At 45.2% G+C, this 24,886-nt stretch overlaps 1 protein-coding gene across 5 annotated transcripts in view; it reads left to right on the top strand.

Moving 5' to 3' along the window:
- LOC122558607 (oxidative stress-induced growth inhibitor 1-like) overlaps nt 1-24,008 on the top strand; it is a 29,915-nt gene extending 5,907 nt beyond the window's left edge. For 2 of the 5 annotated variants that reach the window (XM_087996104.1, XM_043707382.2), the window contains exons 2-7: nt 2,505-2,704; nt 5,495-5,615; nt 13,852-13,988; nt 16,021-16,212; nt 19,786-19,877; nt 22,236-24,008. In XM_087996104.1, coding sequence (XP_087852230.1) covers nt 5,555-5,615; nt 13,852-13,988; nt 16,021-16,212; nt 19,786-19,877; nt 22,236-23,262 — 1,509 coding nt within the window. In that variant the 5' untranslated portion in view covers nt 2,505-2,704; nt 5,495-5,554 and the 3' untranslated portion in view covers nt 23,263-24,008. Of the gene's footprint in view, nt 1-2,504; nt 2,705-5,491; nt 5,616-13,851; nt 13,989-16,020; nt 16,213-19,785; nt 19,878-22,235 lie in introns of all 5 variants that reach the window. The other 3 variants (XM_043707381.2, XM_043707380.2, XM_087996105.1) reach the window with 2 other exon arrangements.
- The last annotated feature ends 878 nt before the right edge of the window (nt 24,009-24,886 follow it).

Here is a 24,886-nt window from a genome sequence, read left to right as displayed (position 1 = left end):
CAAAAGGGTAACTAGGGAGAGAATAGGGCCCCTCAAAGATCAGCAAGGCGGCCTTTGTGTGGAGCCACAGAAAATGGGGGAGATACTAAATGAATATTTTGCATCAGTATTTACTGTGGAAAAGGATATGGAAGATATAGACTTTGGGAAATAGATGGTGACACCTTGAAAAATATCCATATTACAGAGGAGGAAGTGCTGGATGTCTTGAAATGCATAAAGGTGGATAAATCCCCAGGACCTGATCAGGTGTACCCTAGAACTCTGTGGAAAGCTAGAGAAGTGATTGCTGGGATTCTTGCTGAGATATTTGTATCATCGATAGTCACAGGTGAGGTGCCGGAAGACGAGAGATTGGCTAACATAGTGCCACTGTTTAAGAAGGGTAGTAAGGACAAGCCAAAGAACTATAGACCGGTGAACCTGACGTCGGTGGTGGAAAGTTGTTGGAGGGAATCCTGAGGGACAAGATGTACATGTATTTGGAAAGGCAAGGACTGATTTGGGATAGTCAACATGGCTTTGTGCATGGGAAATCATGTCTCACAAACTTGATTGAGTTTTTTGAAGAACTAACAAAGAGGATTGATGAGGGCAGAGTGATTGATGTAATCTATATGGACTTCAGTAAGGCATTCGACAAGTTTCCCCATGGGAGACTGATTAGCAAGATTAGATCTCTGGAATAAAGGGAGAACTAGCCATTTGGATACAGAACTGGCTCAAAGGCAGAAGACAGAGGGTAGTGGTGGAGAGTTGTTTTTCAGACTGGAGGCCTGTGACCAGTGGAGTGCCACAAGGCCCACTACATTTCACCGTTTGTATAAATGATTTGGATGTGAGCATAAAAGGTATAGTTTGTAAGTTTGCAGACGACACCAAAATTGGAGGTGTAGTGGACAGTGAAGAAGGTTACCTCAGATTACAACAGGATCTGGACCAGATGGGCCAATGGTCTGAGAAGTGGCCGATGGAGTTTAATTTAGACAAATGCGAGGTGTTGCATTTTGGGAAAGCAAATCTTAGCAGGACCTATACACTTAATGGTAAGGTCCTAGGGAATGTTGCTGAACAAAGAGACCTTGGAGTGCAGGTTCATAGCTCCTTGAAAGTGGAGTTGCAGGTAGATAGGATAGTGAAGAAAGCATTTGGTATGCTTTCCTTTATTAGTCAGAGTATTGAGTACAGGAGTTGTGAGGACATGTTGCGGCTGTACAGGACATTGGTTAGGCCACTGTTGGAATATTGTGTGCAATTCTGGTCTTCTTCCTATTGGAAAGATGTTGTGAAACGTGAAAGGGTTCAGAAAAGACTTACAAAGAAGTTGCCAGGGCTGGAGGATTTGAGCTATAGAGAGAGGCTGAACAGGCTGGGGCTGTTTTCCATGGAGCATGGAGTGACTGATGGCTGATGAGTGACTTTATAGAGGTCTACAAAATGATGAGGGGCATGGATAGGCTAAATAGACAAAGTCTTTTCCCTGGGGTTGGGGAGTTCAGAACTAGAGGGCATAGGTTTAGGGAGAGAGGGGAAAGATATAAAAGAGACCTAAGGGCAACGTTTTCACAAAGAGGGTGGTACGTGTATGGAATGAGCTGCCAGAAGAAGTGGTGGAGGCTGGTACAATTGGAACATTTAAAAGGCATTTGAATGGGTATATGAATAGGAAGGGTTTGGAGGGATATGGGCCGGGTGGGACTAGATTGGGTTGGGATATCTGGTTGGTATGGATGAATTGGACTGAACGGTCTGTTTCCATGCTGTACATCTCTATGACTCTATGACTCTTCTTTACATTTAACACACTCCAAACCAGGCAACATCCCGTGACTTTCTTCTGCACCCTCTCCAAAGCCTCCATACCTTCCTATAATGTGGTGACCAGAACTGTACATAGTACTCCAAATGTGCCCTGACCAAAGTCTTATACAGTTGCAACATGACTTGCCAATTTTTATACTCCGTGCCCTGACTAATGAAGAAAAACATGCTGTACACCTTCTTTACAACCTTAACCTCTTGTGTTGCCACCTTTGGGATGTGCATCACAAGATCCCTCTGTATACCAATGCTTCTCAGTGCCAAGAGATTTACAGTATACTTTCCTCTTGCATTTGACCTCCCAAAATGCATCACCTCACACTTGTCCGGATTAAACTCTATCTGCCATGTCTCTGCCCAACTTTCCAGCTGATCCATTTCCTGCTGCATCCTTTAATATCCTTCCTCAATATCCATCGCTCCACCAATTTTCATGTCATTAACAGTTGGGGCAGCAGTGTTTTCAGGAGAGTCTTTACACCGATGGCTGCTTGGCTACAGATCTGAGATCCCAGGCTCTGCCTGCCAAAGGCAGGTTCTCCTACTGTTGTGCACACTCCCATTGGTCAGGACAAGAGACAGTGCTTACATCCCCTGACCTTGAACCTTTCTCTCAGCTATCCCCCTCTTTTCTCACCCTAATCCCTCCACCAAACTCACTGGAGCTCCCATTTTCTCCACAGCTCTCCTCCCACCGACTGCCTGCCTGTCTGTCTAGAGGCAAAAGTGCGGACTGCAGATGCTGGAAACCAGAGTTTAGATTAGAGTGGTGCAGGAAAAGCACAGCAGGTCAGGCAGCATCCGAGGAGCAAGCAGGAAAATCGACGTTTTGGGCAAAAGCCCTTCATCAGGGCTGTCTAGAGGTCAGCCACCAGACAAACAGGTAGGCAGTCTGAACACTTCAGCCAGCCTTTTCAGTTGTAAACATACAAATAAGGAACAAGAGGAGGCCATATGGTTCTTCGGGCCTGCTACACTGTTTAATAAGATGATACCTGATCTGATTTTAAACTCAATCCTGCATTCCTACATATCCCCGACGATTTTCATCCCTTTGGTAATCAAGCATCCATCCACTTCTGCCTTTAAAGTTAGTGCATCCAATGGCTTTTGAAGACGTGAAATCCAAAGACACTCCACATCCAGTGAGTTTTGTGGACAGAATCCAAAGCTGCTCTCTTGATATTAGTGTCAACTTGTATCCATAACAATGTGCTTTTAAGGTCATTAACCTGACAAAAAAGTCCTGAGGGATATTTCGAGGGGTTGGGCAATTCCAAAGCGTCTTAGCTCCTGTATTTAATGCTCTGAGCAATGAAGGCAAACGCGCCAAACACCTCCTTCACCACACTGTCTATCTGCAGCACCATTATCAAGGAAGTGTGTATGTGAACCCCAAGGTCTCTGTTTGATAGCACTGACCAGAGCCCTGCCAATAACTGTGTAAGTCTTACTGTGCTTTGCCTTACCAAAATGCAACACCTTGAATTCATTTGGATTAAACTCCATTTGTCATTCCTCAGCTCTTTGGCCCAGGTATCTCGAGAATGATGGTTTTGCAGGGTGCTTTAGAATTTTCTGAGGGTGATAAAGGCTCCATTATAAGCCATGAGCCATAGCAACAGGTCAAGAGCAGTGAACTATTGAATCATGTGGAGTTCTCAAGGATGGAGCTATTCAGTGTCGAGTTATCCCACTGGACAAAACTGGGGTGGATTTACTTGGGAAGAGCTAACCTGAACAGACTTATCCAAGATAGAGTTTTTTTTTATGATAGCCATCTAGTATGAAACCATATAGAATGGAGTTTTCTTGGTTGGAGTTGACTGGGATGATGCTGTCCAGAATGGATAGAGTTTTCCAGGCTGGAATTTTCCAGTATGGAATTATTGGGTTGGAGAAAGCCAGGGTGTGATTAATAAAGTTTGATCTGAATCGGAGTTATTTACAATGTACACAAACTGCCTGCCAGCCTTTCTAATAGTAATCTGCTCAAGTAGTGTCGGGTGTGTGATGTAACATGTGCTCGTGTCACTTCCTGTGTTGATTCTGCAGAGTCAGTGCTTATCGGGTTCAGTTACACAATTGCACGATAGATCACTCACCCTCTTTTTGTGCAAAAGCATCTCAACAAATGCATTAACACTCTCAAAAAAGCAGCAAGATAACTGTCTAGTTGGGACTCAAACATGGACTGGGGGGATTAAGGGTTTATATAACAATGGCCTGCCCATCTGCTGGTGGGATAAAGTCATTAACTGATAGGCAATAGGCGAGGATGGAATGATGTGACGATGGATAAGTCTTAGAATTTTACTTAATTACTTTTTGAAGATCGGGAAATACTTGTCAGATTTATCTTCAGGAGGTTGGGTCCCAAACAGTGATGGGGTGGAGGGATTATGGGACAGGCAGCCTCCCATTTCCTTAGTTCTCTTGTTTACATTTTACAGCTCTTCAGAACTAAATTAAATGAGCTACTGACTCAGCATGAATTGTAAATGGGTTTCACCATAAGTTTTGAGAAATGGCGCATCAAATTGCACGAAACTAATATTTTCTGAATGCAAAAGAGCAGAAACGACACCAAAACATTCTTTCAGAACGTCATAGGTCCCAGAACCTAGATCCCATAGGAGTTTATCAATTGTCTATGTTTGTAATGATACAGCAGAAAAATTTCTTACTGGAAAGTGCAAGTAGACTTATTTTAATTAACAAGGTGTTAAATAGCATTTCAATTTTAAAAAGTGGGGAAAGAAAACAAGGAAAAATGGCTTAGTGGTTAGCACTGCTACCTCACAGCACCTTGGACGCAGGTTTGATTACACCCTCAGGCAATTGACTGTGCGGAGTTTTGTACATTCTCCCCATATCTATATAGATTTCCTGCCACAGTCCGAAGATATGTGGGTTAGGTGACTGGCAATGCTAAATTGCCCCATAGTGTCCAGGGATGTGCAGGCTAGGTGGGCTAGCCATGGGAAGTGCAGGGTTACAGGGACAGGGAAGGGAAGTGGGTCACAATGGAATGCTCTTTGGAGAGTTGGCATGGACTTGATGGGCCGAATGGCCTGATACCACCCTGTGTAGGGATTCCATGGAAAAGTATGTTTAATAGAAACTAAAGTGTGTGGTATCTCCAAACAGAATGGTCACTGAATCCAGACAGGCACATGTCACTCTCCGTCCCCTTCCACTCTCAACCTCCCTATGCTCTATGATCCCATTTAGTCAGAACCTTGCTGATCTCGGAAAGCGCAAACTATTGAATCAGCAAACTTCAATTTAAAATCCCGACTGAGCCAATTACTTTGGACATCCTGACCCTTGTAACAGGGTTAATTGGACACTGGGCACAATGCGGATTTAATCAGACACTGGATACAGTAAGGAGTCCATCAGGCACTGAGCACGGTGTGGGTCCGTTCAGGCATTGGGCATGGTGTGGGGTCCGTTCAGGCGCTGGACACGGTGTGGGGTCCGTTCAGGTGCTGGGCACGGTGTGGGGTCCGTTCAGGCGCTGGACACAGTGTGGGGTCTGTCAGGCACTGGGCACGGTGTGGGATCTGTTCAGGTGCTGGGCACAATGAGGAGATAACCCAGCAGGCATTTTATTCATAGTATCCTGCTGGTGACACTTAACCTCTACCGTTCCTGTTGTTGCAAGCAGACAGCAAGCTTTACCGGAAAGAACGGTGACTGTGCATGTGTGCCTGAACTTGGGAAGACAATGGAGGAAACTGGATCATCCTCGTCACCGGGAATCAGTCCAATCCCTGTCGTTGTAATCGGTACGTTCAGCTTCCAATCTCCTTGTCAATCCGACTCTCCATTTTCCCATCTCTCCCGGCACACTCAGTGTCAGTGTCAAAATTTTTCAATTATCCTGACTCTCTCTCCCGCGCTCTCTGACTCTCTTTGTCTGCCTCTCTCCCCTTTTTCTCAGGGTCTCTTAGCTACCAGAGCTGAAAATGTGTTGCTGGAGAAGCGCAGCAGGTCAGGCAGCATCCAAGGAGCAGGAGAATCGACATTTCGGTCATAAGCCCTTCTTCAGGCTTATGCCCGAAACGTCGATTCTCCTGTTCCCTGGATGCTGCCTGACCTGCTGCGCTTCTCCAGCAACACATTTTCAGCTCTGATCTCCAGCATCTGCAGACCTCACTTTCTCCTCTTAGCTACCAGCCTGTCACTCCCTGACTTTGGAAAATCTTTAAACTTTTAAAACCGACAACTCTGACTAGCCCATAAGCTCTGCTTCTACACTTTGTTCTCTCTGCTACTGTCTTACCAGGTGTTTGTCTTTGCCAAGTCCTAAAGAATGTTCAGACTTCCCAGTCACTAAAACGCCCAACCAGTTCTAGTTGGACAGAAAGTTTCTGGGAGTGTGGCTGACTGAAGAGACTAGGCCTCAAATATGCAGTGTAAAAGCAAGCTGTACGTGACCCTGCTTCCTCTAGGTGTGCCATTTGAAAAGTGATATTTTAAATGTTGCATCTTAATGCTTTGCTGATATATTTGGATTTGGCATCATTTCTGGCGCTGGCAATCTATTGCTCCAAATCACACTGAGATGAGTAAAGGACATTCAGTCCATAGTCTTTTTTTACTCATTGGCAAATAGGGTTAAGGAGAATCCAGAAGGTTTTTACAAATACATGAAGGACAAAAGGGTAACTAGGGAGGGATCGGGGCCCCTCAAAGGTCAGCAAGGCAGCCTTTGTGTGGAGCTGTAGGAGACGAGGGAGATACTAAATGATTATTTTGCATCAGTGTTTACTGTGGAGAAAGTCATGGAAGATATAGAATGGAGGGAAATAGATGGTGACGCCTTGAAAAATATCAATATTACAGAGGAAGAAGTGCTAAGTGTCTTGAAATGCATAAAGGTGGATAAATCCCCAGGACCTGATCAGGTGTACCCTAGAACTTTGTGGGAAGCTAGAGAAGTGATTGCTGGGGCCCTTGCTGAGATATCTGTATCATCGATAGTCACAGGTGAGGTGCTGGAAGACTGGAGGTTGGCTAACATGGTGCCACCATTTAAGAAAGGTGGTAAGGACAAGCCAGGGGACTATAGACCAATGAAACTGACGTCGGTGGTGAGCAGGTTGTTGGAGGGAATCCTGAGGGACAGGATGTACATGTATCTGGAAAGGCAAGGACTGATTAGGGATAGTCAGCATGGATTTGTGAGTGGGAAATCATGTCTCACAAACTTGATTGGGTTTTTTGAAGAAGTAACAAAGACGATTGATGAGGGCAGAGTATAGGACGTGATCTATATGGACTTCAGTAAGGCGTTCGACAAGGTTTCACATGGGAGACTGGTTAGCAAGGTTAGATCTCATGGAATACAGGGAGAACTAGCCATTTGGATACAGAACTGGCTCAAAGGTAGAAGATAGAGGGTGGTGGTGGAGGGTTGTTTTTCAGACTGGAGGCCTGTGACCAATGGAGTGCCACAAAGATCGGTGCTAGGTCCACTACATTTCATCATATTTGATTTGGATGTGAGCATAAGAGGTACAGTTAGTAAGTTTGCAGATGACACCAAAATTGGAGGTGTAGTGGACTGTGAAGACAGTTACATCAGATTACAATGGGATCTTGATCAGATGGGCCAATGGGCTGAGAAGTGGCAGATGGAGTTTAATTCAAATAAATGCGAGGTGCTGCATTTTGGGAAAGCAAATCTTAGCAGGACTTATACACTTCATGGTAAGGTCCTAGGGAGTGTTGCTGAACAAAGAGACCTTGGAGTGCAGGTTCATAGATCCTTGAAAGTAGAGTCGCAGGTAGATAGGATAGTGAAGAAGGTGTTTGGTATTCTTTCCTTTATTGGTCAGAGTATTGAGTACAGGAGTTGGGAAGTCATGTTGCGGCTGTACAGGATGTTGGTTAGGCCACTTCTGGAATATTGCGTGCAATTTTGGTCTCCTTCCTATCGGAAGGATGTTGTGAAACTTGAAAGAATTCAGAAAAGATTTACAAGGATGTTGCCAGGGTTGGAAGATTTTGACTATAGGGAGAGGCTGAAGAGACTGGGGCTGTTTTTCCTGGAGCACCAGAGGCTGAGGGTGACCTTTCAGAGGTTTATAAAATTATGATGGGCATGGGGTGGGAGTCCAGAACTAGAGGGCATAGGTTTAAGGTGAGAAGGGAAAGATATAAAAGAGACCTAAGGGGCAACTTTTTCATGCAGAGGGTGGTGCGTGTATGGAATGAGCTGCCGGAGGAAGTGGTACAGGCTGGTACAATTGTAACATTTAAAAGGCTTCTGGATGGGTATATGAATTGGAATGGTTTAGAGGGATATAGGTTGGGTGCTAGCAAATGGGACTAGATTAGGTTGGGGTATCTGGTCGGCATGGATGGGTTGGACTGAAGGGTCTGTTTCCATGTTGTATATCTCTGACACTGTCACTCTATAACCAGGGAGATGCAGTTTTTCACTCTCCAGATCAGTGTCACGTGCAGTTATAGAGTCGTAGAGCTGTACAGCATGGAATTAAACCCTTCGGTCCGACTCGTCCATACCGATCAGATATCCCAAATCCCAATTGGCCCATATCCCTCTCAACCCTTCCTAATCATATACCCATCCTGATGCCTTTTAAATGCTCTAATTGTACCAGCCTCCACCACATCCTTTGGCAGCTCATTCCATAAAGACACTGCCCTCTGCATGAATAGGTTGCCCTTTAGATCCCTTTTATATCTTTCCCCTGTCCACTTAAATGTATGCCCTCTCGGTTTAAACATCCCTACCCTGTGCAAAGATCTTGTCTATTTACCCTATCCATGTCCCTCACGATTTTGTATACCTCTATAAGGCCATTCCTCAGCCTCTGATGCTGTAGGGAAAGTAGCCCCAGCCTAATTAGCCTCTCCCTATAGCTTGAACCCTGGCAACATCCTGTAAATGTTTCCTGAAACCTTTTCAAGTTTTGTAACATAGCAGGGAGACCAGAATTGAATGCTTATTCCAAAAGTGACCTTGCCAGTATCCAGTACAGAAGCAACATGACATCCCAACTCCTATACTCAATGCACTGTCCAATCATAGTAAGTGTACCAAATAGCTTCTTCACTATCCTGTCTACATGCGACTCCACCTCCAAGGAACTGTGAAGCTAAATGTTCCTCCACTGCCCTAGATACAGAGTTAACCCGCCTTGCACCCACACACCACTGCTACACTGCCCAGGAAACAGGGTAGTGTCTAAATAAGGAAGCCAAAACATGGTGCATAGCTTTAAATTAAGGGGGGGTAGGTATAGGACAGATGTTAGGGGTAGGTTCTTTACTCAGCGAGTCGTGAGTTCATGGAATGCCCTGCCAGTAGCAGTGGTGGACTCTCCCTCATTATGGGCATTTAAGCGGGCATTGGATAGGCATATGGAGGATAGTGGGCTAGTGTAGGTCAGGTGGGCTTGGATCGGCGCAACATCGAGGGCCGAAGGGCCTGTACTGCGCTGTATTCTTCTATGTTCTATGTTCTATGGTGCCTTTAACATAGGGAAGTCCCAAGATCCTGCACACCAATGTTACGAAGCAAGATTAGGCACTGAATCACGAACAGACACATTAAGACAAGATGACAGAAAGCTTTCTCAAAGGGCAAGAGACTTAAACGAGCGGTTTCCAAAAAGTGGAGAGCAAGAGCTGGAGATTAAACAAGAAACATCAGTCAGAAAGCTGAATGTCGAGCAGTTCACCACAAATAGTGATTGATGTTACATTTGGAAAAAGGTTCTGGATAATTAATAGGTTCGGGAGAAACCAGGAGAAATGAGACTAAGATGCAAGTTTCGTGCAGAGTGACGTAAAAGGACACAGCCTGTCCAAGCTAAAATTTTCCACTTTTCTATCTCTAGGAGAGCCACATCACTGGGACTGAGGAATACTTATGCAGTTATAATTAGTATGGGCAGCCTTGTATGAATCAGAAAAATTTTCAATTTGGCACCACAATTAACTGCCTAATGAGCAGTCCAGCATGAGTGTCTGATAAGTGGACAGCACCATGAGAGAACAGGACCACTCAGGTGTGTGTCAGACAGAGAAACAGACAAGCACCCAAATATTTAGCTCAAGAAGTAACTTTCCCTGAGAAGCTCACTTGTTTCCTAAATGATTCTAAGGTTTTCTTGAAATGCATGTTGCATCAGCAGTCAGCACTGCTGCCTCACAGCACCACGGACTTGGGTTCGATTCCACCATCGGGTGACTGGTTGTGTGGGGTTTGCACATTCTCCATGTGTCTGTGTGGGTTACCTCCGCGTGCTCCAGTTTCCTCCGGTAGTCCAGAGATGTGCAGGTTAGATGGATTGCCCACAGTGTCCAGGGATGTGCAATGTAGATGAGTCAGCCATGGGTTGACGGTGCGGTTACGGGGATAGGATAGAGGGCTGGGTTTGGGCAGGATGCGCTTTGGAGGGGCAGTGACGACATGATGGGTCAAACACTTTTGAGGTTTGAGTTCTGGAACTTTCCTGGGAAGCTTGCTCCTAAAGGGTTAAATATAAAATGACTCTGAGGAGACAGAGTGTACCAGTAATTATTGACATGTTAAACATTGATGGTCCTGGAACCTGTTCAACAACTCCGGCCTTTCTCATCACAAAGATTTATCTGGTGTGTTTGCAGTTGCTCAGCAACCCCACTTTCCCTCAGTAATGCTATCTCTTATTCCAGTGGAGCCTGATAACATTTTTTTAAAAAACGGCTCAAGACCTGTCCGCAGTCAACGTAGTCGAGCAGCCGCAATTGGGAAAGGGGTCTCTTGCCCAGAGTGAACTGGCCAGAACCAGCAACAGTATGGCCGAGCCTGACCTAGTGAGATCACAGGCCCCACCCACACTCCCACTCCCCTGCCCATGACGAAGATGGTTAGTTGTGTGGATAGGTTCAAACTCTGAAACAATGATCCCCGTGGTGGAATAGCCTCCTGGGATGACGATGGCAGCCTCCAGTTTCCCACCCTACCCCTTTTGTTTTGGTTTTCAGAATCAAAACAATATTATGTAAGAAAGAGGTCATTCAGCCCATCATCTAGTCTGCCTGTGTTACCTAGTGCCAATCTCCTGCCTTTTTCCTCATATTCCTGCACACCATTATGTCGAAACCATCCAATGCCTCCTGGAGTGTCTCAACTGAGCCTTCCTCCTTACAGGGCACTCCAAACCCTAACTGCATGCTGAGTGAACATTTTCTTTCATATTACCATTGCATCATTTGCACATCACTTTATATCTATGCCCTCTCGTTCTCGTTTCTTTTATGAGCAGAAACAATTTCACCCAATCTACTCTACACAGTCCACTTATAATGTTGAAAACCTCGACTAAATCTCCCCTTATCGACCTTTCCTTCCTAACTTTTTCAATCATCTTACATATGTTGAGGTTGGTGAGGCTGTTCTGGAGACTGTGTCCGGTTCTGGTCACCCTGTTATAGGAGGGATATTGTTAACCTAGAGAGGGTTCAGAAGAGCTTTATCAGGATGTTGCCGGTAATGGAGGGTGTGAATTATAAGGAGAGGCTGGATAAATTGGGACATTTCACTGCAATCTAGGGGGTTGAGGGGTGACCTTTATAGAGGTTTACAAGATCTTGAGGGTTATCGATATATATGAATGACCGGCGTCTTTTCCCTAGGGTGGGGAATTTCAAGACTAGCGGCATATTTTTAAAGTGAGAGGAGAAGGACTTAAGAAAAGATGTGAGGCCATTTTTTTTTAACACCGAGTGGTTCGTGTGTGCAATGAAGTGATGGATGTGCATACAGTTACAATGTTGAAAAGTCAATTTTCGATAAGTACATTAATGAGACGGACATGGGCCCAGTGCAGTCAGGTGGGACTAGTTAAGTTTTTGGAATTACGTCCAACATGGATTGTAGGTTCTGTTTCTGTGCTGTATGACTCTAAACAGAAGAGTCTCATACTGGATCCATTCTTGTAAATAACGTTGGCACTGTCTCCAATGCGTTCAATATAATGTGGCATCCATAACTGTACACCATACTTCCGCTGAGGTCAAACAAATGTCTTGAACAAGTTCAGTATCCCTTTCTTGCTCTTGTACTCTGTGCCCCATTAATAAAGCTGAGAACATTGTTAGATTTATTAATTTCTCTCTCTTTTTCTCTCCACGTGTTCTGCCAACTTCAATGATTTGAGTACCTTATGTGTTATGTTTTAATTACACTCCTATAAAGTGCCCTGCATCATTTTACATACTAAAGGCTCTATATGTGAATGAAAATTGTTGTACGATTCCAATTGTCCAGCAAACTACGTGGGCAGGTTAACGGAAAGACAGTATTCGATGCTGAGATTGACATTTTTAATCAGTACGTGAATCAATAGGTATTGGGGGGAAGACAGAAAAGTGGTGCTCAGGATTATCAGATGAGCCACAAACTCATCAAATAGTAGATCAGTTTTAATGGGTTGAGTGGTCTACTTTGGCCCCTAAGACTGATGGTCTTATGGATGATAAATGTCGGCCGTGCCAGTGGGGCCTTCATCCCAATGCTGAGTGACTCATAGAACATCATTTCCACACCAATTTACTTTGTTATGGACCAGATCAAACCTCTAAGGAGACAACCTAGACCCTCCCTTTTTTTCTTGTTTTAAATGTGTAGGTGTTACACTCCAGATGCAAATTGATCAGTCAAACTACTCAACTTTAAGCAGAACGCACTTTATTTTTGCACTTCAGTTAAAACGTAGAAAAACAAAAACAAAATTAAAAAAAAGTTTGGCTTACCAAAATATTTATTAACTACTACTAATTAACTGTTCCAATATAGCAACATTGCATGACTACACCCTTGGCAAAGGCAAATTCAGTAAAATAGATTGTCTCACATGCAGTTTGAGCAGCAACAAAAGGCCCCAGCTTTTAGCTGGAACAGACAGAGGAATAGGAGCTTCCACGTCCAGTTTTAAGACCCGAGCAACTGCTGAAAGTTAAAACTAAAATCCTGCTTCTGTGGGAGCTTGACCCCACCCTTTCAGGCTGCTTCTATTGCTCCAACTTTAAAATAAAGCCCAGAGTTTTTTACTTTATTGGCTTTGAGCAGGTTGCTCAGTACCTCTGCCTCAACCTTTCTTCATTTTTAAAAAAAAGGACAAAATTAGTTCTTGAAGCCACACCCCCATAAACCTCCCTATGCCTTCCTACCCATCTCAGCCTCTTCCTTCACTGCCATCACTCTCCCTTTTGCACCCCAAAATCTCCCTCATGCACCCCAACATCTGCCTTACTCTCCTCATCCCTCCTGCTGGCTTTGAGCTGATAAACTGGATGTCTGTTTGACTGTCAAAAGGTCGATCAGATGTATGTTCCCTCGGCTTCCTGCCATGGAGTCTGACCAGCTGGAGCTTTTCATTGCTACGCGTCTCCTCGATTCCTGCTTCTGCTGGTAATGGAACCAATGTACAATGTGGTTTCGAATCAAGTTTTCTTTGTTCATGGGATGTCAGCATCATTGTCCCAGCCCTAATTGCCAGGGAGCAGTTGAGAGGCAACCATACTGTTGTGGGTCTGAAGTCACATGTAAATCAGACCAGGTAGGGATGGCAGATTTCCTTCCCAGATAGTTTTTGCAACAATTGACAACAGCCCCATTGTTCCAGCTGTTTATTTGTATTTATAAAATTGAATTTAAATTCCATCTGCCAAGGTGAGTTTTGAACCTGTGAACTCAGGGTATTAGTCTGGGTCTCTGGACTACTAGTTCAAAAGCATTAGCGCTATGCAACCACCGCCACCACCTAAATGAATTGTTTGGTGTGATTAAAACACAAAATCTCTGCACAAGCCCACATTGCTGTTAACCTGTCATTATATGGTGTCACTGAAAAGAGTTTTTTGCTTTGGAAGTTTTGAAACTTGTTTCGCCTCCCGGTCTTCAATCAATGGAGTGGACAAGCAAGCCACAATCTTAATCTGTTGTCTCGTGTGGATCATACAAAGTGAGTTCACAACTGTTAATCTGCTGTTTTGAACCAGGGAATGGACCCTCTGCCATTTGTCTCTCCTACCTCTTGTCTGGATATCGGCCTTACTTCAAAGAATCCTCAATCCATCCCAATCCCATTCTTCAACGAAAATTGGAGCAGAATCTGGGTATCTCCATCATTGAACAGGTAACATTTCACAGAACTGTGGAGCAAATGTCAGCAAATCTCTCAGTCTTGTTCTTCTTTTTTGACTGTGTTTTGAACTTGACGTCTCCAGAATTAGATTTCACGTGATGGGTTGATACACAGATGGACAGAGTTAAAAATCACACAACACCAGGTTATAGTCCAACTGGTTTAATTGGAAGCACACTAGCTTTCGGAGCGACGCTCCTTCATCAGGTGATCACCTGTTGAAGGACCATCGCTCCGAAAGCTAGTGTGCTTCCAATTAAACCAGTTGGACTATAACCTGGTGTTGTATGATTTTTTAACTTTGTACACCCCAGTCCAACACCGGCATCTCCAAATCATGACAGATGGACAGAATGTGACTCGTGGAGTCCTGAGGGATCTAAGTTGTGGCCTCAACTCTTCATTCAGGGTGTTGAAGAACTAGATGATGGGATTGAAAGTCTTGCATCCAAATTTCTCAGTGACCCACACATTGGGAGTATTGAATGCCCCATAACGTTGCAAAGAGACATCATTAGATTAATAAGTGGGATTAGCAAATTGTTTTCAGTATAGGAAATTGTTAGATACCTTCTCAATGGTGAAAAGTGCGACACAGTGGAACTCCAGAGAGACTGTACATGTTCATATAGAAACAAGTAGTAGAAGGTTGGAACTATCTGCAAAATATAATTAATGATAGATCAATGAGGGGCCCTTGTGGCACAACGGTAGTACCCCTTCCTCTGAGCCAGGAGGCCAGGTTCAAGTCACCTTTCCGCCTGAGGTGTTTAATCACATCCCTGAGCAATTGACACGGTTTGCTAATTCATCAAACATGACACCTGGGACCTCATGGTGCACACACCCACAGAGTTATCCCATCATCTGTCCAAGGATGGTATGACACTTTCATAAAGCTGTGTGGTTGGAGAAGATTCTATTGAGCTCTTCCTCAGTTTGATAAGAAACAGAAGGTGCTTTTGTTTGGGGTCAGCATAATCCTTTCATACCTGAGCCTACTGGGTCGGCTGGTAATTTAACACCATTTGTTCCAACATCAGGCTTGCCTTCATTGCTTTGAGTATAGTCATGTTGAGGTTGTACAGAACATTGGAGAGGCCTCTTCTGGTGTTGTGTGTCCAGTTCTGGTTGCCCTGTTGGATGAAGGATTTCATTAAGCTGGAGAGGGTACAGAAGAGACTTTACCAGGATATTGTTGGGTATGAAAGGTTTGAGTTAGCAAAAGAAAGGCTGGGACTTCCTTCACTGGTGCGTAGGAGGTTGAGAGGTGACTTTCTAGAGGTTTATAAAATCATGAGACGTATAGATAAGGTTAATGGTGGTGTCTTTTCCCAAGGATGGCGGATTTCAAGAGTAGGGGCATTTTTTAAAGTGAGAGGAGAGAGATTTTTCAAATAGTTATGTTTGGCAAAGTTTTTATGCAGAGGGTGGCTCGTGTGTGGAATGTATTTGCTGTGAAGATGGTAGGTGCAGGTACAGTTACAACATTTTAAAAGGTATTTGGATAAGTACATGAATAGGAACGATTTGGAAGGTTGTGGGCCAGGAGCGGGAAGGGGAGACTGGTTTAGTTCGGGATTACGATCGGCATGGACTGGTTGGACCGAAGGGTCTGTTTGTGTATGACTCTGTGACTGGTGAACACAATTACTCTTCAGCACTCATTGCGGAGTTCCTGTCTTTCTGTTCTATTTGGGGGGTGAGATGGGATGGGATGAATTCAAAGAGGAACACAGGCCAGTGAATCTTTGTCTCGTTGCACAGATGGGGGGAGAATACCTGAATCCAGATATCCAGGCTTAGGTGGGTCAAGGGGAGAAACGTCAGAATAACACTAGGTTTAGTGTTGATAATGAAGAAGGTGATGAGAAAACTCTGGAAGGAAAGGTTAGAGACTCTCAGATGGGATATCAGTTATCTGGTGGACTTCCTGTCGAAAGGAATTGGTGATTTTGGAGGTTTATGGGTTGGTCCGTGGATATTCCTTACATTCCTCTCTGTTCTGCCCTGATCTCGGTAGGATTTGGAATACCTGTCTGAAGGGCTGGAAGGACGATCCCACAATCCCGTAGCTGTCCTGTTCGATTCCCTCCTGCGTCCCGATGCCGATTTTGGCGTATCCTTGGAATCGGTGCTCACCTGGAGGCGAGAGCCTGACCATCGCATTCCTCACCTGGTCCTGGGCAAGGGGCCACTGGGAGGGGCTTGGCATGTAAGTATGGAAGACAACTGATAAAGCCCATTCATAATTATATTGCTTACCAAACCTCTCTATCCGTAGGCCTGTGTTTTTACCAGCAAAATAAAGTTGTGTTGATATAACATTTTATCACGCCCTGTGTATAAATTACAACATGGAAAAAGGCCATGTCAGAGCTAACTCTCCGTGTAAGCACAGATCCCAATCATGCTTACTCAGCTTATTCCCATTTCCTTTCAGTGTATCCTCATTCTCTTCACCCCTATATATTTGTATGTTCAACATAGCTGGACGGCTGGTTTGCAATGTAGACTGATGCCAACAATATAGATTCAATTCACGCATCAATTGAGGTTACCATCAAGTTACCTCGTCCTCAACCTCTCCTGTTGTCTGAGGTGTGCTGACCCTCAGGTTAAACCACCACCAGTCATCTTTCTCTAGTGAGTGAGTAACCCTATCATGACATTATTGCCATAGCTTGTGTCTTGCTCCATAAAACCTGAAGAGAATTTCCCATCCATCACATCTCTCAATGTGAAAAATGTTCTTTTGTTTTCTGTTTTAAATCACTTTCATTTAATTTTGTGAATATTAGTTACTGGAAACAAGCCACTTCTTTGCATTTCAACTCATCCTTCTGTAACTTGTAGCCCATTATGCTTTATTGTCCCATAATGTGAATTTTCAAATCTAGGACAGAACTAGAGAGGCACAGATGTGTAAAGTAGGAACAGGAGTAGGCCGTTCAGCCCTTTGAGCCTGCCCTCATTCAATACACTCATGGCTGATCCTTCAACTCTGTCGTCAATTCCCACTTTAATCCCGTAATCTTTGATCCCATTAGCCCTAAGAACTATATCTATCTGTGGGAGAGGCCTGCTTGGAGCATCTGGGCGGCACGGTGGCACAGTGGTTAGCACTGCTGTCTCACAGCGCCAGAGACCCGGGTTCAATTCCCGCCTCAGGCGACTGACTGTGTGGAGTTTGCATGTTCTCCCCGTGTCTGCGTGGGTTTCCTCCGGGTGCTCCGGTTTCCTCCCACAGTCCAAAGATGTGCAGGTTAGGTGAATTGGCCATACTAAATTGCCCGTAGTGTTAGGTAAGGGGTAAATGTAGGGGTATGGGTGGGTTGCGCTTTGGCGGGTCGGTGTGGACTTGTTGGGCCGAAGGGCCTGTTTCCACACTGTAATGTAATCTAATCTAATGTAATCTAATCTGTAGGCCAAAGGCTTAAGCAAGGACTGTAATATTTGACATTTTAACTTTGCTTCTTTATTTTTCTATGACTGTGGAAAGAACACTGTAGTGCTGAACTTTTGAACTTATTTCCTTTATTTTCCTACTTTTGTAACTAAGGTATTGAGTTTAGGTACTTTGTCCCTAAGATGGTGCTGTGTATGGTGACATTGTGCACTTTTCACTGCACTCCTGTATCCTGTACTTGAGTATATGTGGCAATAAAATCTAAATTTAACTCCTTCTTGAAAAATATTTTGTTATTTTGAGATTTCTTCACCCTACAGGAGCGCATTCTCTAAAAGTTCAATTTGCTCATTATAGTGTGAAGCCCAATAGTGCGTACAGCACTCAATAGTCTCTTGGTGTCGTTTTTACTGGGTTAGCAATATTGCTTGATTTTGGCATCCATATGTCTTCTGGTAAAATGGAGGATTCTAGTGGGCTCTTTGCCAACATGATCAACCTGATCTGCCATCACTGGTCTAGAGTCATTGAGATGTACAACATGGAAACAGACCCTTCGGTCCAACACATCCATGCCGACCAGATATCCGAAGTTAATCCAGTCCCATTTACCAGCATTTGATCCATATCTCTCTAAACCCTTCCTGTTCATAAACCCATCCAGATACCTTTTAAATGCTGTAATTGTATCAGCTCCACCACTTCCTCTAGCAGTTTATTCCATACATGCACCACCCTCTGTGTGGAAAAGGTTGCCCCTCGGGTGCTTTTATATCTTCCCCACCTCCTGCTTCCCCCTACCCACCTTAAACCCGTGCTCTCTAGTTTTGGACTCCCTTACCCTGGGGAAAAGACCTTGACAATTCACCCTATCCATGCCCTTCTAAAATGTCACCCTCGATGTTCCAGGGTAAATAGCCTCAGCCTGTTCAGCCTCTCCCTATAGCTCAATTCCTCCAACCCTGGCAACATCCGTGAAAATCTTTTCTGAACCCTATCAATTTTCACAATATTTTTCCAATAGCAGCCCTGGGAACCCAGACCCTGAATCCGTCTGCTATTCCTTCAGCTCCGGACGTTCTCCACAGACACCAGGAAGTGGTTCAGGGGATGTGAATGAAAGTTTCCCAGACGGATTCTGGTCCAATCAGGATAGTGATAGATGGTACTCAGGGATGTGCTGCAGCCTTGAGAGCGGTTTGGGAGGTTGCAGAGTGAGGAGTCATCAGCAGGACAAGGTTAGATTGCAGTCCGGGAGAGAGGTGCCGAGCACTGGGAGGTTAGGATAACTGGATTGGGGAAATCTTCCTCCTCAGGTGCAGTGCTAAACCTGGTTGTTCCTCCCTTCTCCCTTCAGCTGCAGGGATTCTGGAGTCTTCGATAACAAATCCAGGACCATTCAGTCGTGACTGACTCTCTCATCACACAATTAAATAGCAGACCCACCCGTTTTTAAAGTAGTCGTCGGTGTTTGAAGTCAGATGGATCAGGTTTCGGATTTTTGGGCATGACATAAAAGATATTGGGGCTTAAGCAGGAACAAACTCTTAGGCAAGTGGGTGGCACGGTGGCTCAGTGGTTAACACTACTGCCTCACAGCGCCAGGGACCCAGGTTCAATTCCAGCCTCGAGTGACTGTCTGTGTGGAGTTTGCACATTCTCCCCATGTCTGCATGGGTTTCCTTCGGCTGCTCCGGTTTCCTCCCACAGTCCAAAGATGTGCAGGTCAGGTAAATTGGCCATGTTAAGTTGCCCATAGTGTTAGGTGCCCTAGTCAGAGGGAAATGGGTCTGGGTGGGTTACTGTTCAGAGGGCCGGTGTGGACCTGTTGGGCCGAAGGGCCTGTTTCCATACTGTAGGGAATCAAATCTAATCAGAATCTAATCAAAGCTTGAACCTCTGACCTCGGGGAAAGGAAAGCAAGTGACAGAGCAGCCGATCTTAACCTTAGTTGCAAAGATGTTCAAGAACAGCTTTCATTTCTTGTTGGAGGTGAGGGTGGAGGAGACAGGATGCAGAGCTTTACGAAGGTGGATTGCACTCAGTGTGTTGGTGGGGAGACGGTATGTCTGATGAAGGGCTTTTGCCCGAAACATTGATTTTCCTGCTCCTCGGATGCTGCCTGACCTGCTGTGCTTTTCCAGCACCACTCTAATCTTGACTCTGATCTCCAGCATCTGCAGTCCTCACTTTCGCCTGGGAGACAGGGTGCGTTTTGTGTTCAAGGGTGATTGCCCGCTGGTGGAACAGTTATGTTGCCGTATTCAGTGACTCCACACTGGGTGAGGTTGAAGTGCTTTTACTGACTGTGTGAACAAGCTCCTGGCTGCCGTTGAGGACTAACGTTGCCTCCGTTCTTCTGCCCTCTTTCCCTGACAGTCGATCGAGGGATCCATGTTCACCCTCAGTCTCGGTGACTGGATGGAGCTTCCTGACCTTCCCTTCAGGGACTGGATGAGACTCAAGCGAAGGTAATCCTGGCTAATGATAGAAAAGCCATCTGACACCAACTTGCGGGGCTGTGTTTGGTCTCTTCATTTAGTTCCACACAACCCCTCCCCTCCCCAACTCCCCGCCATCCCATTCTCCCTGCTCACTCCAATGGAGAAGACTGGGCTGGTGATTAATGGCCTTGAACAGCACCATTTTCTACCAGGGATTGTGCTTCTCAGAGTATAGTGGGCATGGTTAATGTTTAATTGTACACAGGTCCCCATACACAATGCTTAAGAGCAGAAACAGGCCACTTGACCCTTTAAACCTGTGCACCATTCATTAAAGTCATGGTTGATCTATTTGTGTTCAAATTCCACGTTCCCACCTATCCTCAAAATTTTTTGATTCTCCTTCTCTAAGAAGAATCAAACCACCGAAATCTTAAAAATAAAAATTCAGCCCTCTGAGAGAAATATTTTTCCTCATCTCTGTCCTTGAAGGCAGGCCCTTATTTTAAAACAGTGCCACCTAGTTTTGGACTTACCCTGAAGAGGAAACCTCCTTTTTATTATAGCCCTGTTAAGGATCTTGTATATCTCCATCTAGCCTTGCTGTACTCTTTAAAATTCCAGTGGAAACTGTCCGATCTGCTCATAGAATCCCCTACAGTGTAGACGCAGACCATTCGGCCCATCAAGTCCACACCAACCCTCTGAAGAACCCCCTGCCCAGACCAACACCCCATTCTCATTGTAATCTTGCATTTCCCATGGCTGATTAACTCCTACATATCCTTAGACACTTCAGGCAATTTAGCATGGCTAATCCACCTAACCTGCACATCCTTGAACTGTGGGAGGAAACTGGAGAAACCCTCGCAGATACAGGGAGAATGTGCAAACGCCACACAGGCAGTCACCTGAATTGAACCCGGATCCGTGGCACCGAGGCTCACCACTGAGTCACTGCACTGCCTCAGGTATTGCTCATTCCGGGTGTCAATGTAATAAACCTGATCCACCTCCAATGCGCTTACATCCTTTCTTCAATAAGGAGACCAATACTGGGCACAATAATTGAGATGTGGTCTCATCAATGCTTTCTATATTCATAATGTTCAAGTCCTCTCATGATTAAAGGACAGTAACCCATTGGTCTTTCTGATTATTTGCGATAACTGCATGCTCACTCCATCGTGAGCACGGTCCCTTCGACCTGTATGTTAATGTGCGTCTCAACGTTCTGGTCTATACTTTTCACAGTTGAGCACTGGGGAAGCTGCAAGCTTACTCTTCCTTCAAGATGGAAAATGGGATATTTACTTGGGATGTAGGCATCATTGGCTGGGCTTTGCTTAACAGAGACATCAGTGACTGAGAGAGCGCAGATTTAAAGTATTTGGGAGAAGGCTTCAAAGGAGATGAGAAAACGTTCCTTAATTTCACCCGGAGGTGAACTAGGGTCTGGAACTCTCTGCCTGAATGGTGATAGATTGGGAAAGGGGGAAATGCAATGAAACCTGGGTGTCCTTGTGCACGAGTCGCTGAAAGTACGCAAGCATGCAGGTACAGCAGGCAGTGGGGAAAGTAAACGGTGTGTTGGCCTTCAGAGTGCGAGGATTTGAGTACAGGAGCAGGGATCTCTTGCTTCAATTGTGCAGGGCTTTGGTGATACCACACCTGGCTTATTGAGTACAGTTTTGGCCTCATTCTCTAAGGAAGGATGTTCTTGCTGTAGAGGGAGTGCAACAAAGATTTACCAGATCGATTTCTGAGATGATAGGGTTGACGTATGAGGAGAGACAGGATTGGTTAGGACTTTAATTTACTGCAGTTCACAAGAATCAGGGTGTTCTCATAGAAACCTCTAAATTTTGACACCACTAAACCGTTTAGATGTAGGAAGGATAATAGACAATAGGTGCAGGAGTAGGCCATTCTGCCCTTCGAGCCTGCACTACCATTCAATCTGATCATGGCTGATCATCCTTAATCAGTATCCTGTTCCTGCCTTATCTCCATAACCCTTGATTCCACTATCCTTGAGAGCTTTATCCAAATCTTTCTTAAATGAATCCAGAGACTGGGCCTCCACTGCCCTCTGGGGCAGAGCATTCCACACAGCCACCACTCTCTGGGTGAAGAAGTTTCTCCTCATCTCTTTCCTAAATGGTCTACCGTATTTTTAAGCTGTGTCCTCTGGTTCGGCACTCACCCATCAGCGGAAACATGTTTCCTGCCTCCAGAGTATACAATCCTTTAATAATCTTATGTTCCTGTTAGTCTGGGTGTAGGGCTTGTCTACATTGGTCGCTGTACTGTCTGTCTGTCTCTCACTCCCTCTCTCACACACGTGCGTCAGGGTCTCTGACTGTGTTTGTAATTGACTTCCAGGTGCCTGCGGAATGACCGTGCCATGACATCCGATATCGCCAGCTATTACCAGCACTATGCCAGGGTCAAGGGACTGCAGGAGCACTTTGCATGTGGTACCGTTGTGACTTCAGTGAGGAGGGTTAGTCTGGATTCTAGTGCAGAAAGCCAGGTCAATGTGAGCGCAGATAGTCCAGCAGAAGCTCGGGTCTTCAGGCACTCCACCAGCACAAGCCTCTTTGAGGTGATCGGTTCCAGCAAATCCGAGGACGGCTCAGAAAAGGCTTTCCGTATCTTCGCAGAGAAGGTTGTCTTGGCAACGGGCATGTATGACAGCCCTGCTTGGCTTGGCGTTGATGGTGAAGATCTTCCGTTTGTTCACCACACGACTTCAGAACTCGACCGAACCTTCAAGGAGCGGGAGACAGGACTGAACTCTGACCCCATTCTGATCATCGGAGGCGGCCTAACCGCCGCAGACGCTATCATCGCCGCTCACCATGGCAACGTCTCGGTGATCCATGTCTTCCGCAGAGGGGTCAATGACCCAGGGCTGATCTTCAACCAGCTTCCCAAAGTCATGTACCCAGAGTATCACAAAGTCCACCAGATGATGATCCAACAGTCCTGCACCACCACAGGACCCTACGAAGGGTATCTCAGTCTCCCCAAACACCGTATGCTGGCTTTCACCCCAGACCGGAAGTGCATCATTGAGGATCTGATGTCAGCAGAGAAGAAGGTGTTCAATGTCTCCATGGCCTTCATTCTGATTGGCTCAAATCCTAACTTGACCTTGCTGCCTGATTGCGGAAGGTCACTGGCAATCAACCCGGAGCTCGCTGTTAACAGCAAACGTAACCCCCTTGACGTGGATTGCTACACTTATGAGTGTGTGCAGGAACGGGGACTCTATGCCCTGGGCCCGCTGGTGGGAGATCACTTTGTACGTTTTCTGCAAGGAGGGGCTCTGGCTGTGGCGAGGTCTCTCCTTAAGGAGCGTCAGGGTGCCCAGTTTCAAACTGACAGGCAGCTTTTGATCAGCTGACATTGTGGTGTTGGCACAGAAGCTGTGCGTGCGGGTAAATTGTTGAGGTCAGTGTAGGTAGGGTCACCATTCAGAAGCATCTTTTCATGTTCCCCATGTTTATAGTGCCTTCCAGACCATGAGCACAAGGCTCAAACTGCCTCGGCATCCAGGCTGGCATGACGCTATGCTCTGTTCAAGGAGGACTGAGGCCAAGACGGAGAACTCAGCTACCGAGTGAGCACCACGTGCCAGGCTAAGGGGGTAGCCTTGGCATCAAGTCAGCCTCTATCACTGTTGCTGAGCAAATCCATTTCAGGTTTGAAACTCAGTAAAACTCAATATTTAAGGGCATTTTCAACTCTCTCACACTCCCGGGAGAGGTTATGAACCAGGAAGAATAAACAGAAGTCCATCCCTGCATTTCTGGTTAGCTATATCCAAGATGGACACCCTAGATGTGGCATACCAACGTCAGGGGACTCCCACAGCACGTAGCCTGGGGAGGTGCCCAGGGCATTCCAGACATAACTTATAGAATCCCAGAGGACACCGTGGGATGCCGGGGCCACACAGAGATACTGCAGACTTGTTGTGTGTTATCAACTCTAGGACTGATGCAGTACCACAAGTCAATGATCTAACTTGAATTCTTATACTCTGACTCAGATGTAATGCAAGTTAATTATGGCAAATAACTTCTTTTTTCTAAAACCTACAGTTTGTAAAGATTAAATATTTTAATAAAATGGTATTTTATAATGCAACCCACAGTCTTATCATTTTTGTGAAAAATGTGACCTTGAGATTGGTAAGAAATACAGCTGTTGAATTTTCTGTCTCAGAAGAAAAAGGTAATATAAAACTGACACCATTCAGCTATTAACTGCCTCCTGCTTTCAATCCCATTGAAGTAAATGGGAGATGTGACTTTTAGCTGGTCAACTTGTGTCATGTCTTCTTACAGTATTGTTCGATAACACACCCAACTTGCAAGTGTGTCGGTGCTAGCAAGTGAAATACTTTACAGGCACAGTATGGGCATGATATATCTCCTCATCAAATACTCCCCAGGGCAGGTACAGCATGGGGTTAGAAATAGAGTATAACCAACCCCTCTCCACTCTCTCGCATCAAACAGTTCCAGAGCAGGTACAGTATGGGGTCTAACACAGAGTAAAACTGCTTTTACTGTCTTACGCTGAAAATAAAGTTCCCTAGACACTGATCCTATCAAACACTTCCTGGAGTGGGGGCAGGCAGAAGAGAGTGAGAAATACAGTAACATTTAAGAAGGTTTCCTGGTAGACCTCAAGTTGTACATTCAAGGAAAATTAACAAAGGAATGGGGACCACTGAAGTATCAGCCAGATAAATCAGGCAATAACAGAGGTGTTGAATTAATCCTCTGCAACATTTTTACTCAATAAGTTCAGAAAATAATCTTTAATAATAATTGACAGGCCAGAAAGTCTTTTCCAAAAAAAAATGCAACCCACTAAGTAGCCCAACTAAAATATATTAAATCTCTCTGTGATAGAGTTGGACAGTGCAGAAACAGACCCCTCGGTCCAACCTGTCCATGCTGACCAGATATCTCGAATAAATCCGGTCCCACTTGCTTCCATTTGCCCCATCTCCCTCT

The sequence above is a fragment of the Chiloscyllium plagiosum genome, unplaced genomic scaffold (assembly GCF_037043375.1).
Source record: "Chiloscyllium plagiosum isolate Xiang-an unplaced genomic scaffold, Cpla_swu_hap1 HiC_scaffold_17, whole genome shotgun sequence".
Lineage (NCBI taxonomy): Eukaryota > Metazoa > Chordata > Chondrichthyes > Orectolobiformes > Hemiscylliidae > Chiloscyllium > Chiloscyllium plagiosum.
Note: the sequence above shows the minus strand (reverse complement) of the source record. Positions and strands in the feature narration are given on the sequence as shown.